The following is an 18,839-nucleotide window of genomic DNA, read 5'->3' on the forward strand; positions in this document are numbered from 1 at the left end:
CAACAATGCATTATTGCACTTGTTGTTAAAGAAACAGGAAAACAGATTCAACAAAATGATACAGTTAGACCCCTATAAATAAATAATGAAGGAGACCTAAGCAGTAAAGCATACTTTGTAGAGTACATTTGCAAAAATAGATAAATGCCATTCTTAAAATAAGTAAACCAACACCCCTTTGATTGATTTCCACCTGAGTGCACAATAAAAAGGCATGATTGAAGAAAATTAAAAAAGTTTTAGATATCTTATCGAACCAACCCAACAGCAGTTTGATTGATGTTCCCTGCGCTGCAACCAAAAATAAACCAAAAGATGATTTAGGAAAATAAATCAAAACAGAGATATCAGTTTTTTGCAAATTATCTCTTCTAATATGGTTTTAATTCAAAACAGATGTTTACAGAGGAACTTCACAGGAAGACGGAGTGGGGAAAGAGATATTATAAGATGAGACAAAGAGGAATAAGTGCAGTAAATAAAACACAAAGTAAAAGTTATAAAATCAAGAAAAAAGACAAATACTTGAATAGCAAGAAAACACCAAAAAAAAGGCTTAAATGCATCAAAACCAAAAACATTTAGAGTGTTTCAGACTTTTAATTCCCTGCATAGCTGCCATACTGTATTTTTATATGTATGTTTGTTGATTTCATACATTTAAAAAAAATGTTATTTTATTTAATTGGCTGCCAGAAATTACACAGGCTTATTTTTGTTCCTCTCTTTTTAAACAACAGAAGGAAAAGGGGGAGAAAATAAAAAATATAAAAAATATAAAAAAATATAGATAAAATAATGAAAGAAAAAATGGAATATGAGAGTAAAATACAGTTTAAAAAAATTGTCCCCGAATATTTGTATGGCACACATTCATCACAATTAGATTAGTTTATGTTCTTAACCTTACCGTTTCTAACAAACTCCCAAAATATCTCTCCTGTATATTACGCCTTTACTCAGAAACTTTCTTCTTCACTTTGTAGAGAAGTTTTTAAAGAGCCAAACGTTAAACTTTAGTTCTTTGCACCATATTCTATTCTATCGTGTTTCTGTTATTTTGTGTTTTTCTCTTCCTGAGTCATGACCTGTTGTGTGTTTCTTGTGTGTTTTTCAGGGATCCTGTATGCAGTTGGAGGTTACGATGGTGCGACACGACAATGTTTAAGTACAGTCGAAGCTTACAACCCGAAAAGCAACACGTGGAGTTATATCGCAGAGATGGGAACGAGACGCAGCGGAGCAGGTGTGTGTGTCTGTGTGTGTGTGTGTGTGTCTTCATGTACTTCCTACATAGTGAGGACCGGAACACGTTTTTAACCAACAAAGTGAGGACATTTTTTCCGGTCCTCACTTCTTTTAAAGGTTTTTTTTTTTTTTTTTGAGATTTCAGACTTTGTTTTAAGGGTTAAAGGTTACATGATAATGATAATTAACTTAAACTGTATTGTGTGGTTACAAAACTAACTAAAATTATAGTGAAAATGTCCTTCGTTTTCGTCTTTGTCAACTTTTTTCATACATAATGAAATTGGATAAGGCAAATAAATAAGGCAAATAAAAGCAAAATTTACTGTGACCTCTTTAAATCTCCCACCCAACAAATACCCCGTTACAAAAAACTACAACTAATAAAAACTAAACTAAAACTAAAGCATTTAAAATAAATAAATACTAAACTAAAACTAGTTAACTCACTCTAAAAACTCATTAAAACTAACTGAATTTGAAAACAAAAGTTCACAATGAAATTAAAACTAACTAACTAAAAAACTTGCAAGGGAATTCACTGCTCAAATGAGGGTCCTCACAAAGATAGAAGTACAAGTGTGTGTGTGTGTGTGTGTGTTCTTGTACTTCCTACATAGTGAGGACCAGAACACGTTTTTAACTAACAGAGTGAGGACATTTTTGCAAAGTGAGGACAGGCCGAAATGTCCTCACTTCTTTGTTTTAAGGGTTAAAGGTTACATGATAATGATGATTAACTGAAACTGTATTGTGTGGTTACAAAACTAACTAAAATTATAGTGAAAATGTCCTTCGTTTTCGTCTTTGTCAACTTCTTTCATACAAAATGAAGATGGATAAGGCAAAGAAAAAAAAAGGCAAAATTTACTGTGACCTCTTTTAATCTCCCACCCAACAAATACCCCATTACAAAAAACTAAAACTAATAAAAACAAAACTAAAACTAGCAAACTCACTCTAAAAACTCATTAAAACTAACTGAATTTGAAAACAAAAATTCACAACGAAATTAAAACTAAAACTAATGAAAAATCCAAAACTATTATAACCTTGCAAGGGAATTCACATTACAATGAGGGTCCTCACAAAGATAGAAGTACAAGTGTGTGTGTGTGTGTATGAAAGAGACACACTTCTCTAACCTGATATATACCCTGACTGTTGTGTTCAGCCTCCCTCTGTTGCCTCTGCCTTGTCTCCCAGCGGATCCAATAGCCTTTGTAACATTATTGGCAAAACATCTGATGATAGAAATCGTCAACACTGCCGTCCAACACTCTGTGGATTCAAGAAATATTTAATTATTTACACCTTAAAACAGTCTGATATTCAATGAAAGGCTTTCCAGGAAATATAAAAATATCCTGGATTCTTTCTTTAGCTGTACAGAGAAAATATCCTGCCCAGTTATCCCCAAATGAGACCTCATTTTACCTTAGGTACTTATAATTTTAATTATTCTGACATGAAGGATGTTATTATGCGTTTCCCTTGTATTTGTTATATATTTGTATATTGTATGACATTGTTACTCGCACGTTCTTTAACATTATTGTCAATTTGTGCATGAAAATCCAGTGCTGGAATGTAACTAAGAACATTTACTCAAGTACTGTACTTAAGTACAATTTTGAGGTACTTGTATTTCCACATATGTAACTTTATACTTCTATTCCACTACATTTTAGGGGCAAATATTGTACTTTTTTAGTCCACTACATGTAGCTGCCATCTTTAGTCACTTCTCAGATTGAAATTTAACATAAAAAACATGTTCAAATTTAAAATGATTACCTATGTTTATTAATTACACCACATAACAGTATATTTTGTAGTTAAAATTAGCCCTAACTGGACAACATTTAAATGCAGCTTACATAAATGCATCAAAAATAATAACACAATAATACATTGTATATATTTGGAATATATAATCTGAGTGGGGCCATTCTGCATAATAAGCACTTTTACTTTTGATACTTTAAGTACATTTTGAGGCTTATATTTTTGTACTTACACTGAAGTCAGTTTTGAATGCAGGACTTTTACTTGAAGTGGAGTAATTCGGCAAGTAGTTTTACTTAAGTAATGGATCTAAAGATTTTTCCCACCACCGGAGAAATCAGTAAACAAAGCTGATAAAAAAAGAAAAATGTAACTCTGCAGACGGAGAAGCCATCCTCACAAATGTATCCATCAATTACAAGACGTATGTAGCCTGGGTATACCCAGACTGCCTTGCACGCTCGATTTCATTTCGAACTGCAACACAGTCTGGAAACTAAGGCCGTTTCTTAGCCCTGTTTTAGGGATCCAATCACAGAACGGGGAGGGACGGCAAGACGATGACGCGTACTACTCGGCAGACGGAAGCTTGTAGTTTTGTAGTTTTCTTACGGATCCAACATGGCTGCAGCAGACGCGAAGCTCTCATTCAAACTAGCTGACGCCGTTTTAAATAGTTTAGAGCGAAAGTTTATTTTAAAAGAAGAACAACAATTGCCTGTACACTCTTGTTTCACCGCAAAAAAGTATGTCTTAGCCTTGCTTCCGACAGGATTTGGCCAAAGCCTAATCTACCAACTAGCCCCGCTACTAGCACCGCTACTAGCCCGCTACCACTCACTGCTGTAACCACGGTGATCTGGCTACGAGCCGGGGGACAGCGGAGCCGCCCAGAGACCCGCAGCAGCTCGTCTATTGACCATAAAATCAGTGGATGTGTGTGGCTGAATGACATGAGGGGGAATAAGGCGTAAAAATAAATAATCTTGCAGAAAGTGAGAACTGGAGAAGCAAAGCAGCAAGCAACACTCTCTCACACACACAAACCCAAACACTGCCGGTAGACTGTGAGCTGAAACTATAGCGCAGCCAGAGCCAGAACATGCTGCAGAAAAACATTGCAGAAGCAGAATTGAGCATTTTAGTCTGAAAGTAGTGATGCTAGAGGCTAGTCCGGCTATGTAAACATCCATTTCTGTCGCTCTACTACGTCATCTGGTATAACTGATCTGATTGGCTAAGAGCTACCTGCAGACGCTTTTGATAGACAATAGTAGCGTCCAATAAACGGCTCTGGAGGATCGTAAACCACGCCTCCTCTACGGAGAAATGAATTACTGGTTGCCAGACTAATCTCATTTGTGATTAGTCTGGTGTTAGCCAGGCTAAGACGTATGTGTTCTTTGAGGGGAATTCATGATATGACAGAAATGTTGAGCAGATGTTGTGTGTGATGTCGTCCTCAGGTGTCGGCGTGTTAAAAGGTTTACTTTATGCTGTCGGAGGTCACGACGGTCCGTTGGTGAGGAAGAGCTGTGAAGTTTACGACCCGACCTCAAACAGCTGGCGGCAGGTCGCCGACATGAACATGTGTCGACGCAACGCAGGTAAAGCAGACAGTCCAGAAAACTCTGACACCCTCTGGGCTGAGATTTAAGACGTCCATTCATCTTCACTGTGTGTGTGTGTGTGTGTGTTTGTGTTTTCAGGTGTGTGTGCTGTAAACAACGTACTGTATGTGGTGGGAGGAGATGACGGCAGCTGCAATCTGGCCTCCGTGGAGTTCTACAATCCAAACACGGACAAGTGGACACTACTGCCGACCTGCATGAGCACAGGGCGCAGTTATGCAGGTGTGTAGACAAACAGACGAGAACACACCTGCTGGAAACTTTTATAACAGTTTATAACTTAACGTTTTCTATCGGAACCACAGTGAGAACGTTTTGAAAAAGGTTTAACTTTGAAGTTATAGTCACAGACTTTATAAAAGAAGTGAAGCCAATGTAGAAGTGCCCTAAACCTGCATTCCCCACTGGTTGCAAAAAATAGATCAGCTTGTATAGAAGTCAATGAGAAAATTACCTTATTTCTCTCTTGATTTATTACCTCAGTTTACATTTTCCTGTTAGGTTTATGGTCTCAATCACTAGTTTCAAGTCTTCAATTGTTGGTGACAAAAAGCTGCCTTTTTATATACGTCACCTGCATCCAGATCAACCAATAGCAAAATACCATTGCAATAGCTGGGTTTTTGTCAGTTGAGGGCCGTTGCTATGCATATTTATAACACAATATTCAGACTTCGAATACTTCACACTAATATGTCTAGATGTTGACCTCAACAACACTTCTAAATACCTATAAATATTGGTTTTCAGTTGAAAAAAGTAGCAGTTTGGGGGTTAACCCTTTATCAGGCAAAGAACTATATTTGGTAACTTCAGGTAATATTTCGAGAAAAGAGTTGCAAATTTACTAGATTAAAGTGGCAAATCTGCACGAAAAAAGCAAAAAAGTGGGGGAAAAAGCAACTTTTTTCTCCCAGATTCACCACTTTAAATCTCATAAATCTGCAACTTTTTTTCTTGTAGATTTTCCACTTTAATCTGGTATCTGGAACTTTTTTCTCGAAATATTATTTTTCGTATGTTTTTTTTTTTACACATTCTAGCTGTTGCTTTTTTCCCACTTTTTTTCTCGTAAATCTACGACTTTTTTCGCACAGATTTGCCACTTTAATCTAGTAAATTTGCAACTTTTTTCTCGAAATATTACCTGAAGTTACCAATTATAGTTCTTTGCCTGATAAAGGGTTAAGTTGCTCGTTAATACAGTTTATTGCAGGAATATTCAACTTGCTTCGACATCTGGGCTTATTAACCTGGACCACTGTCAGGGATCCTTCCTTGGCACTTTTTTTTTCTTCAAGTGCCTTTTTTTGCACCTTATTTACATTCCAAAACAAATCCCACTGTAAATCAGTTAATTTTCACTACGAACTAGAAAATGGTCAGTGGGTTGAGAAGCACTGATTCATGGCCACAATTCAACATTTATTTTTGTTAACCTAAAGACGAATTGTGATGAAGTTATGTTTCCTTTTACTGAAATCTGTAGCAAAATCCATAATCCCCAAAAACACTACTCACAATTTATTTCACATCAGATTTTTCAGAGATATTTAAGTTGGTACGTGCTTGTCCTTATCAATTTAGACGACCTAATTGTGTATTACAATATCCTGATATATGATTTAATCACAAGATTGTTATATTGAATAGTCGCGCAGCCCTACATGTGCTCGGTGTGAAATTGACCATATATGATAAAAGCAGTGCACCATCTTATACTCATTCATTCATTCATTCATTCATTCATTCATTCATTCATTCATTCATTTATTTATTTATTTATTTATTTATTACCACAGGTGTGACTGTGATTGACAAGCCCTTATGACTGCTCTTGACACCTGCCACTGATTCGGAGCAGAACGTATTCTCCTGCTGAATACTGATCTTGGATCTGTCTACGATGCCAATGCTTCGATTGTTGGGGCAGCGTTAGCACAGGCACTGACGACCATGAAGGAAAAAAATGACGAGATTGTTGTTTTTGAGTATGAAGATTTTTTGCACTTACCTGAAAAAGGGGGAGCTGTAACCAAGGAGGAGGGAATCGAACCCGTGTTTCAATCCCCTCCTGGCAGGACCGCCGCCGCCGTTGCCGCTAGCGACCGGACATCCCAGTGTGAAGCACCACTGCAGTGTCATTGAAACGCTACTGATATGAAGCTACTATAACTGCAAAGTTACTTTAACATTAGTAACATGAACCAGCTCTGAGAGACGGACCACGGATGTAATCTACGGGAGAGGAAGGCAGAGAAGAACCAACCATTCGGGAGTTTGTTTCTCCTTCGTTTTTATCGTGTGTGTGTGTGCGTGTGTGTGCGCGTGTGTGCGTGCGTGCGTGTGCGTGTGTGCGCTTGCATTTAAAGGTTCTCCTTTGCTTGCACATGTGAGCATGAGTGTTCGTGTGCACCTGTGTGGTCCGACGCCGCATGAACGCACTCTGTCTGACCTCTGACCTTTTACAGTGTTGCAGTGTGGCTGTTCAAGAGTGCCTGAATGTCAAATTACAACCCCGCTTTTCCTCCTTTTCTCTTCTGCCCCTGCCGTTGTTATGCCTCGAGTACTGTTAGAGGGGACAGAGAACAGCGGGGGGAACATTGGAGAACCGACTCCAGATCGGCGAGGGTGTGTCGGCTGCGTTAGCCCGCATGAATTCAGAACAGCGACGTGAGAAAATGTACATTTCTTCTTTATAAAAACAGACTTTAAAGTGGAACTTTTGTCTTCTGTTAAAGGTGAAAAATCATCCCTGTTGCCAAAAACAGTGACAGACAGACAGAGATGAAACAGTTGGATGTATCAGTGCTTTACTGTCACCGGCAGCCATCTTTACTGTGGTTGTAACCACTAATGACAACAACAGCCTGAACTCACTGCATGGTCCCGAAAAAGCTCCTCCTACCCTTCCTCCTTTGGTGTAGCAACCCTATTAACTACTGCACACCCTGACGTACTATGAATGTGCCAATTTTAATATGTCTCTCTTCATTTTCTGTCGCTCTTTACTACTTTACTAATCTGTTCTCTCTTTCTGGAAAGTGACCAAACCTGCTCTTGAGTTTCTGTTTCTTCCGTCTCTTCCTTCTCCTCCTATATTGATGAAAAAAAAAAGAAATTGCTATAATAGTAACTGGTATCGCTGTTTTGTTGTCAGTGTATTGAGGAATGTCATGTAGGCTAATGACTTTGAAAATGTTTCATTACTTGTTTTATATTATCATTAATAAATATGCTTCTTGTATTTAAAGCTGTGAAATGACATAATCTGTTTTTAAAACTTTGCCAAATCAGTAAAAACGTTGAAATGGAACAAGCCGAGTGTGATATTTTAGTATTTATACGGTGATACATGTGATGGATGAGAGTACTTTTTACAGGTCAAAAACTAATGTTAGCAATGTCCAAACTAAATTACTTTTTTACACATTTTACTGCACATCACTTAAGGACAACACTGTTTGTTTGGCAAGTTTTAACCCAAGCACACTATAAACAAAAAAAAGAAAAAAGAAATATTTTTCTACAGAAATTTACTGTATTTTTTGTTGCTCTTTTTTTTCTACATTTGGTGCAAATGACATAAAAAAAAATTGTATTACTTTTATTACACATATTAACCATAGCAATGGAAGTTTAAGATTTTAAATCTTAAAAAGTATTTTTTTGGATTTTATAAATCTTACAGTATTGTTTTGGTACATTGGAAAATTATAAAAGATAACATTAACAATCATTAATTACTTTAACTTGACAAGAACTTAAATACAGCAAGGATGTATGCTAAATTAATGAAGATATATATTAACACAACATCTTTGGCTATTTTGTCCATTTTTGAGTCCTTTTCATCCTGCCTGAATATACCACTTTAAAAAAAATGTTTAAATATGATGTTGGTATATATTTTTTTCAGCACAACCTCACCTATATGACCTGATAATAATTATTTCATCCTGACTTACTGGATCAACATTTTGAACCCAAAAGAAACAAAGAAAAACTAACATAAAATGTGATTTTGAATCAGATTTTTTTTTACTTCCAAATCACTATCATGCTCAATGAAGAATTTTAAATGTTGCAAATGTGAACATATAAGAGGGTCACACCCAGCTCTGTATATTTATACAAAATACATTTGACCTTGTCTCCAATTTTACTTGGTATATCATCAAACTGAAACTGGCCTCATGGAGTTTCGAGCCACTTCATAAGAAGTAAATTTATGGTAGGGCTCGACTGCTTTGTTTTTACATCTGGATGTCATGAAGAAGTAATGCTTTGGCGCTTTTGGTGACTCCAGAGGGTTAAGGAAAAAACTGCACATAGTGTGGAACAGGAAAATGTACTTTTTGTACTATTTAATTTAAAGGGAGAAAAACAAAAAAACCCATCAGTTTAGTGGTGATTTAAATGCATGTAATGATTATATTTTATTTAAACATTACTTTGTTTATCTCAAAACCTCTACAAAATGTCTTAAACTGACATTGGAGTCACAAACTGTTATAAAAGTACATTTAAAACACTAGTATCATGTAATGACTCGGACCATCTCTTCACTGTCACACTGCGGACGTTATGAAAGCCGAGCTGGCCTCTGATTGGCTGTTGCTGTAGAAACATTCAGTCTCACTATCATCGCTCCATCCCGCGGACCAATCAGCGGCGCCGCTCGGCCCCCCGACGTCATCCTCCTCTCGTCTCGTCCAATCAGAGCACTCTAAATGACTGTACTTCACCCTGCCGGCCGCCTTTCCCAGGTAGACGGGACGGACCGCGGAAAGGTGAGTTAACGTCGTTTTTAGCTGCGAATGAGTTATTTAGCTGATTTCTTATTAGCAGCCATAGTTATAGTGCATCTGTTCCTCAAATATATATGTATTTGAGAGAAGAATAGAGGCATACGCGACTTATGACATCGAAATAACAAAATGTCCTGCTGTCTTTGTGACCTGAAACACAACTGTTGTTTGTTATTAATTAATAATCATCATGCAATAGCGTTCAAGTTTAAGTGATACTGGATGAAATGTTTGTGTTATTCTGCTGAGATGGTTCAGTTTTTGCACAATCTGTGAGTAGTGTGATTCTGCATGTTTTTGTGCAGAATTTACGAAATATACAAATATATAGGCTATAGTGTGGAGTCAAAGTGTGCCATAAGTATTTTTTGCTTTAAAGCAATTAAAAAACAAGCAAAAAAGCATTAACATTGGCTGAGTGATGGAATGTAAGTCATTACTTTTACCCAAGTATGCAGCACTTTTGGAAACAATTAAGGTACTAGGGCTGGGCGATATGGACCAAAAGTCATATCCCAATATACTTAGGCTGAATATCGATATATACGATTTTTTTTTTTTTTTTTTTTTTTTTTAACAAACCAAAGCTCCATAAAGTGCACATTTAAATAAAAAATAACCTATGAAATAAAATAGGCCAATCTTTTCCTGAAATAAATATATTTATATGAGAAAAGTATAATGAATATTACAAAATAACTAAATATGACAAAAGTATTTCCATATATTTTAATTATAATGCATCACAACAAAATGTATGATTAATATGTGCCATTCTGCATAATGAGTACTTTGCATTTGGTGCTTCAAGTATTTTCTGATGCTAAAACATTTGTATTTTACCTATTATGACTTAATAGGACTTTTAATTGAATCAGACTGTTTTTACTCTTTAGTATTGCCACTTTTATTCAAGTAAAACATCAAAATACTTCTTCCACCACTGCACCTGTAAAAGGAATACATATTATCATTGAGGAGTGGTTATTATACATGCAGCTCTCTTGTTTGATTTTCTTTTGTAATGCTGTGATCACTTATTAACAGCGCAAATTGTGAATCTTATCTATTAAGGAGTTAAAGTTGTGTGAATTTAGTAGCTGTATGTTTTCAGCAGTGGAGGGTTACATTTCCTTGAGTATTTCCATATCATATCATTTTCTTCTACTCCTCTATATTTGAGTTGTACTTTTTACTGCACTGTATATGATTACTATAGTTACTTTGCAAATACAGATTTAACACCCAAAACCTTTTATGCCATTTTTAAAACATGATGCATGGTTGAAGATTAAACTATCTAGGTAATGGTTGTTTTAATATTGATTCATCTGCAGATTATTTTCTTGATCCATCATTTGGTCTATAAAATGTAAGAAGAAAAGTGAAAAGGCGTCTTGATGTTTTTAGTAGCTATTTCACACACACATTTCAAGTTCAGTTCAGTAGTTCAGTCGTGTTTGGTTATATATTCAGTGCATTTGTATGTTCAGAAAATGTTTTACAAGCTATTATTAACTGTATATTGATCAGACATTATGTTAAAACTAAAATACAATGCTGCAAACTAAAGCTGCTGATCTTTTGTTGGATTTATTATTTGCAAATATTGTACATTTTGTTTAAATTTGTAGGATTTATAGTGTGTACAAAGCTTTTAATTTCAGTTATATTGCAGCAGTTCCTCTGCTAACTTTCCTTTTTTTTGTATTATGGACAAATATATTAAAATTACTGAAAAGACAAACTCACACTGATTATTATCTGTCCTTTGTATCTGTAACTTATTAACCTATGGACTGTATAGCCTTCTTCATCTATTTATTTATTTATTTATTTTATTATTCTGACCTTGTTTTTTGTATCTGCCATGATGGCTTGTATTCAGTATTTATTTATCTTTTGATAGTAATACCTTTTTGTATGCTTTTAATCCATGTTCCCATGTCTGGAGCACTGTTGTCACTTTTATTTATTTTTATTATTTGTCTGTCGATGTTGTCAATGTTGTCTGCGTGTGTGTGTGTAAGCAGCCAATTCTTTTTAACTGCAACCAAATCTACCCTCGGGTACAAATAAAGTTACCTTACCTTACCTTGTAATGTAAATTTTAACTCTGTTCCTGTTTGCAGTCTTCTCTCCAGACCTGCAGTCACCTCACGTTGTCCATCATGGCGGTGAATGGCTCGGCAGACATCCTGACCTCTGCCTACCTGGCGGCGGAGTACGTAGATGCGGTGCTGCCTGAAAACCCCCTGCAGCCCTCTCTGAAACACGCCTGGGGCTACATGATGGACAACTACACCAAGTTCCAGATCGCCACCTGGGGGTCGCTCATCGTCCACGAGTTCATCTACTTCCTGTTCTGCCTGCCCGGTTTCCTCTTCCAGTTCATGCCTTTCATGCAGAAATACAAGATCCAGCAGGTTTGTGCAGGTTTTTGCTTGTTATGGGCAGTGGTGGAAAGTAACTAAGTACATTTACTCAAGTACTGTACTTAAGTATAATTTGAGATAATTGTACTTTACTTGAGTATTTCCATTTGATGTAACTTTATACTTCTACTCCACTACATTTAGAGGCAAATATTGCACTTTTTACTCCACTACATTTAAATTTCCAGGTCGAGATCAATATAAAGTTTTTAGACATTTTTTTAATTAAACCTCATAAAGGTATATTAAGTAATTAAAATGATATATTTTTTTATACTATATTGCAAGGCTTCTTACTTTCACAAACATAATCAGTCATTTCGTTTTCTTTACAATATTGTACCTTGCATTTTTTCCCCCTTTTTTTTCAAGGTATATATTCACAAAGTAAATAACAAAACATAGGGTAAACAGACAAACATATATATAAGGCAAACTGGTATTCCCCAAATGAGGATCTCCAAGAAAAGGAATAAACAACAAACTAACGACACAAAAAAAAAAAATATATAAAAATACTAAGATATACTAAAATAGACTAATGAGAAAATAAGGTGTGGTGCATGTATGCATGTTCATGTATGTGTGTGTTTGTGTGTGTGTGTGTGTGTGTGTGTGTGTGTGTGTGTGTGTGTGTGTTAAAAGTGATTTACTGAATGCTATAAAGTAAACAGTATATTAAGTAGTTAAAACGAGAAGTATCTTGATAAATTAAATGCTGCTAAATGCATCAATAATAATAATCCAGTTATATATTTGGAATATATAAAACAATCTGAGTGGGTTCATTCTGCATAATGAGTACTTTTACTTTTGATACTATAAGTACATTTTGATACTGATACTTTTGTACTTGTACTTGAGTAAGTTTTGAATGCAGGACTTTTACTCGTAGTGGAGTAATTTCACAGTGTGATATAAGTACTTTTACTTAAGTAAGAGATCTGAATACTTCTTCCACCACTGGTTATGAGTTTAATTTCAGTCCGAAATGACATTCTTCTAAATCTTTTTTTGTGTTTTGTGTGTGCAGGACAAGCCAGAGACGTGGGAGAAACAGTGGAGATGTTTCAAGATGCTTCTGTTCAACCACTTCTGTATCCAGCTGCCGTTGATCTGTGGGACTTACTACTTCACTGAATTCTTCAACATCCCTTATGACTGGGACTCCATGCCCCGCTGGTCAGTGGAAGCACAATAAAACACACCTGAACGCCTCATATTCAAAACACCTGAGATATACTGTAGAGTGGAGCAGCTGTGCACCTGCTACACGACACTGAAATGAGATAAAAACCCATGATTCCTTCATCATTGTGCTTTGGAATATAAAAAATACATGCATGTAAAACTGCTATATGTGTAAAAAAAAATTATGTTATAATTTCACCAAATCATTTTGTTTGAATAAATGTATCTACAGATCTATGAACAACACGTCTTTTAAAAACATTTAAAACTCATAATAATTTCAGGTCAATTATATTACTTTCTTTAAAAAAACAACAATATTTTTTCTCCCTCAATGGGAAATTCAAGGATACAATAAAGCATACCAATAGAAATACACATACAATTTATTTACTCACAAAAAAATCTAAAATACAAGTATAATAATAATAATAATAATCATAATAATATGCTTTAAAACAAAGAAATTACAGGCACCAAGTGCATCACATTGAACAGACTGAATGAAATCTGAGTGAAAATGCATTCTGTGGGTACTCACAAGTCTCCTGTTTACAGACATATCCACTTTATGCTGATACCATGCCGTTTGAGACAAAAGCTACATAGTTTTACTCCTGCAGAACAAATATAATTGTTATAGATATTGATGCTTCTTGATGCTTCTTTCTATTTTTGCTGTACACTTTTGCTGCTGTTACACTGAAAATGTTTCCGTTGTGGGACTAATAAAGGAATATCTTGAATTATCTTATATTAAACCCCTCTCTTCTCTTCTCCTCTGCTCCTGCAGGCCGTACGTCCTGGCTCAGTGCTTCGGCTGCGCTGTTGTTGAAGACACCTGGCACTACTTCCTGCACCGCCTGCTGCATCACCGCAGGATCTACAAATACATCCACAAAGTCCACCACGAGTTCACAGTGAGTAAAACACACACGATAAGACAAACAAACACAAGCAGAACACTGTCAAGTTCATCTCCTTACTGAGGAGTTACTCATTAACACGTACGGTGTGTTTTCATCTCTCCGCTGTCCCGAAGGCTCCGTTCGGGATGCAGGCAGAGTACGCTCACCCTGCAGAGACTCTCATCCTGGGCGCTGGTTTCTTCATCGGCATCATGATCTTCTGTAACCACGTCTTCTTCCTGTGGGCCTGGGTGTCCTTCCGCCTGCTGGAGACGATCGATGTCCACAGGTAGGACGCATTTCCTCACAGTTACATTTTTATTTTTGCTGCCCTTAACCCTTTATCAGGCAAAGAATTATATTTGGTAACTTCAGGTAATATTTCGAGAAAAAAGTTGCAACTTTACTAGATTAAAGTGGCAAATCTACAAGAAAAAAAGTTGCAGATTTAAGAGATTTAAAGTGGCAAATCTGCGTGAAAAAAGTCGCAGATTTCCGAGAAAAAAGTGGGAAAAAAGCTACTTTTTTCTCCCAGATTCACTACGTTAACCCTTAATAGGGCACTCATTGAAATACTTGCAACTTCCAAATTTTAACCCTAGAAAATATTGGAGGATATTACATACTGCCAGGATGTGTTAAAAACAAAAAATTCAAAAATAATATTTTGAGAAAAAAAGGCAAATCTACGAGAAAAAAATTCGTAGATTTATGGGATTTAAAGTGGTGAATCTGTTTTTTCCCGTAAATCTGCGACTTTTTTCGTACCGATTTGCCGCTTTAAATCTCTTAAATCTACAACTTTTTTTCTTGTAGATTTGCCACTTTAGTCTAGTAAATTTGCAACTTTTTTCTCGAAATATTACCTGAAGTTACCAAATATATATATATACATATATATAATTTCAACCCTAGAGAATATTGGAGGATATTACATACAGCCAGAATGTGTAAAAAAAAACATACGAAAATAATATTTTGAGAAAAAAGTTAACCAGATTAAAGTGGCAAATCTACGAGAAAAAAATGTGCAGATTTATGGGATTTAAAGTGCTGAATCTGGGAGAAAAAAGATGCTTTTTCCCCACTTTTTTCTCATAAATCTGCGACTTTTTTCGCACGATTTGCCACTTTAAATCTCTTAAATCTGCACCTTTTTTTCTTGCAGATTTGCCACTTTAATCTAGTAAATTTGCAACTTTTTTCTTGAAATATTACCTGAAGTTACCAAATATAGTTCTTTGCCTGATAAAGGGTTAACTTCACTCTCTGCAGGTAGGAATAGACCTACGTTAGACCATTAATTACTCTGAATTTAGAGAGCAAACATTAGTTAAATCACCAGAGAAACGGTAGTTACATGAGAATCTACACGTTTCTCATCATGTAAACTGGTCAGTAATGTGTGAGGACGACCACTAGAGGGCCACAGAGAACACCAGATGTTACTGTCACATTATCAGGTCACAAAGAGCTCCTTTCTACAAATACTTATTATTTTAATACATGTATATGTTGCTGTTATTTTTGGATTACATTTATACTGAACTTAAATGCACACAAGGCTGACAGACTGCAGTGGCGTAAACAATTCCACAAATCCCAAATGTCATTTAAATCACATTATTTTAAACCTGCCTCTTTTTTTTTTCATTGTTTCAAATTTTATTTCTCTATTTCATGGTGTTGTTCCTTTTTTATCTTAAAATTGATTTGCTGAAATTAAATTTTGAATCAAACAATACATTTTTTTATGTTATTACATTTTCTTATGTTTCACTCTTCAATTTTTTTTGTAAATTACTTGCTTTAAAAAAAATTTGAATAATGAACCCACTATTTGTCAGAAAACACACAATCTTTATTTGCAATTATTAAGATACACTTTTAATCATAGATACAATATATAACATACATGACTCAACTAGGGACACAGGTAAAATAAATCAATTTAGAAAAATAATTAACAAATATTTATTATTCAACTATTTTTTTGGACTTTGCCCTGATGTAAACAATTTTATATTGTAATAATTTAGCTTTTCTTGTCTTTTTTTTTTTTTCAATTTGGCACTCTATGCTTGTGACAAAAGTCAGAGTTTCTTTCTTTGTTTCCATTTCAGAAACATAATTTTGCGGTTATTAGCCGCTATTTTAATAGTGCAGCAGTATTTCATGCAAGATGACTAAACCACCAATATTATTACCTACGTCAAGGAAGGCATGTTTAAGGTTCGATTTGTCTCATTTTGCCAGGAGGATTTAGATTTTAATGCTACTTGTTGGAAAGGTGTTGCATGGGACAGATCTGAAACAAAGCAGGCGGATACACAAGTTGTTTTTGACTATAATTAATAATAAAAAAATAATAGTAATAAAAAAAAATTAACAGGGCAGTATCTGGTATTCCCTTGAAGTGCTATCTTATTCGTTTATGTGAACCTAATATCTAACTGCTAGATAGAAACACAAAACAGAAACCAAATCAAATCTTCATCACTTCAGTAACGCATTATTGATAATTTCTTATGTCACATAAAAAGCATTGGATAATAAGTGTTAATAATGGCATTATAATACAGCTAATAGCAGGCTATAAGAGATGTATAATAAGAACATTAATAAAAGCCTCATGTGTATCTTATAATTCTTCATAATAGCATTACAAACACCCATGACCCACCCATTATGTCTTTGCCATGTCTTTATTAATCTTTTGTTTGCTTATTGATATTAAAATATACTTTATTGCTCATCTATTATAAGTTAATTATGCTTTTTGCAACTACCGGATCTAAAGTGAGAACAATGCCTTATTACTTGTTAATCAATGGTTATTAAGGACCTTATTATAAAGCGTTACCAAAGCATTTGTTCTGTTGAAAGAATTTCGGAGTCTAAATATCTGCAACAAAACAAAATCTGGTGATTTCTTTGAATGTCAGACTTTAATCCCCCTCTCTCTCTCTCTTCCAGCGGCTACGACATCCCTCTGAACCCGCTCCACCTGATCCCGTTCTACGCCGGCACCCGTTTCCATGACTTCCACCACATGAACTTCGTGGGGAACTACGCCTCCACCTTCACCTGGTGGGACAAGGTGCTGAAGACGGACAACCAGTACAACAAGTACATGCAGAAACAGGGAGACAAGAAGGAGCAGTAAAGCTCTCTGTTCCTCCTCTGGCCTCCTCTAGCAGGAGGCGGGGAGTCCTACAGACACACAGACACTGCTGCTGTTACTCTCACACACACTAAAAGTGTGCTGGTTTGTAAATTGGACTGCAGATCTTTTGTGCCTTTCTGAAAAATAAGTATTTTTCTGCCGGCTGAATAAAAAACCATCAACATCCTCATTTTAATTTGTTTTTCTGCTTTGTCACTGAATGAAAAAAACAGTTTGTACCGTTTTACTTTCTTGTGAGTTGCTTTCGTTTACCTCTGAATGTCTGAGCACTTTAGCGCTTCTTCTTGAGTCAATCTGAGTCACGGTGACTTTGTGTTTTAGCCGCAGTTCAGTGGAAACTGTTTCTGCAAAACACGGTGACGACGGCATTTTTTAATGCAAATGCATGTAAAATATTTTGATGAAAAGGGGTTTGGCTCGTGGTGAACTCCAGGTTGTTTAATCCTAATTTGTTTTAAGGTTGTACAAATAAATAAATGCTGTTTTGATTTTACAAGAAGAAACCTTGAATATGTTTTTTTTAATCATAAATGGAATGAATATGAAAAGGTACTTTTCTTTTTGGGAAGAATTTGATACAAAAAGAAACTTCATGCCATCATAAATGTGCCTCTGTATTATTATAAATATATCGTCCACACACAGAGACATTTCTACACAGAATGGGATCACTCGGAGTTTGCAATTATTTTTTTTTGCATTTTGCACTTTGCACAATAATTTATGCTGTGCAGCTCCTGAAACTGACATTAACATTCAACACATGCACACACACTCACACACCACATACACACATACATGCACCTGCCATGCAGATAAGTAATATCAAAAAAAGAACTAATAACAATAAGTGGCGTATCAGAAACTACTATTTGTACATTGTACCAAATGCCAGATATTTATGCATGCTAAATACAGATATAAATACATATATATTTACATACATTTCGGTAACGCTTTATATTACGGTCCTTGTAATAATCATTAATTAACAAGTAATAAGGCCCTTGTAAGTCCTTACAAGATGCTTATTGACAATATTGTCAGTTTATAAGCCTATATAATGGCATTATAATACAGCTAATTTATTTAGCATTTTATAAGCACTAATAAGAAACTTGTTAACAGTTTGCAAATGCTTAAGAACATTAATAAAAGCCTCATGAGTATCTTATAATTGTTCATAATAGCATTACAAACACCCATAACCCACCCATTATGTCTTTGCCATGCCTTCATTAATCTTCTTTTGTTTGCTTATTGATAGTAAAATATACTTTATTGCTCATCTATTATAAGTTAACTATGCACTTGTTAACAGTTAACTATGCTTTTTGCAGCTAAAGGGATCTAAAGCGAGAACAATGCCTTATTACATGTTAATTAATGGTTATTACAAGGACCTTAATATAAAGCGTTACTGCATTTCTGTTTAGGATTAACACCAAAGATCTGAATCTTCTCTGTTCTTGTTTTTTGTTATTTATCTGTTCTGTATATTGTGGATTGATGGAGGAATTGGGTGATTTCTCATGTGTGTGTGCTGAAGGTTCCCTCCATCTCCTCTCTGCTGCACTGTGGACACACCCCTGCTGCTGCGTCAAGTCAGCATGCAGCAGCAGCGACCCAACAGGAAGTGA

At 35.5% G+C, this 18,839-nt stretch overlaps 2 protein-coding genes across 2 annotated transcripts in view; both read left to right on the forward strand.

Moving 5' to 3' along the window:
- The window catches only part of klhl2 (kelch-like family member 2), a 28,668-nt gene extending 20,682 nt beyond the window's left edge, over positions 1 to 7,986 (forward strand). Inside the window, exons 12-15 of the mRNA XM_059342817.1 lie at positions 1,118 to 1,246; positions 4,503 to 4,643; positions 4,746 to 4,889; positions 6,470 to 7,986. Coding sequence (XP_059198800.1) covers positions 1,118 to 1,246; positions 4,503 to 4,643; positions 4,746 to 4,889; positions 6,470 to 6,498 — 443 coding nt within the window. The 3' untranslated portion in view covers positions 6,499 to 7,986. The remainder of the gene's footprint in view (positions 1 to 1,117; positions 1,247 to 4,502; positions 4,644 to 4,745; positions 4,890 to 6,469) is intronic.
- Positions 7,987 to 9,406: 1,420 nt separating this feature from the next.
- On the forward strand, positions 9,407 to 17,459 carry msmo1 (methylsterol monooxygenase 1). Its single transcript, XM_059342865.1, has 6 exons — positions 9,407 to 9,460; positions 11,611 to 11,904; positions 12,947 to 13,095; positions 13,898 to 14,024; positions 14,147 to 14,301; positions 16,989 to 17,459. The coding sequence occupies exons 2-6, from the start codon at positions 11,650 to 11,652 to the stop codon at positions 17,176 to 17,178; spliced, it is 876 nt and encodes a 291-aa protein (XP_059198848.1). The 5' UTR covers positions 9,407 to 9,460; positions 11,611 to 11,649; the 3' UTR covers positions 17,179 to 17,459.
- Positions 17,460 to 18,839: the final 1,380 nt, after the last annotated feature.

Source organism: Centropristis striata, chromosome 1 (assembly GCF_030273125.1).
Source record: "Centropristis striata isolate RG_2023a ecotype Rhode Island chromosome 1, C.striata_1.0, whole genome shotgun sequence".
Classification (NCBI taxonomy): Eukaryota; Metazoa; Chordata; class Actinopteri; order Perciformes; family Serranidae; genus Centropristis; species Centropristis striata.

What these genes read in the sequence shown, in the direction of transcription:
- msmo1 (XM_059342865.1), top strand. Translation starts at nt 11,650, where the DNA reads ATGGCGGTGAATGGCTCGGCAGACATCCTGACCTCTGCCTACCTGGCG. An exon ending in AGAAATACAAGATCCAGCAG is followed by an intron (nt 11,905 to 12,946) that starts GTTTGTGCAGGT and finishes TTGTGTGTGCAG; the next exon opens with GACAAGCCAGAGACGTGGGA. An exon ending in AAGTCCACCACGAGTTCACA is followed by an intron (nt 14,025 to 14,146) that starts GTGAGTAAAACA and finishes GCTGTCCCGAAG; the next exon opens with GCTCCGTTCGGGATGCAGGC.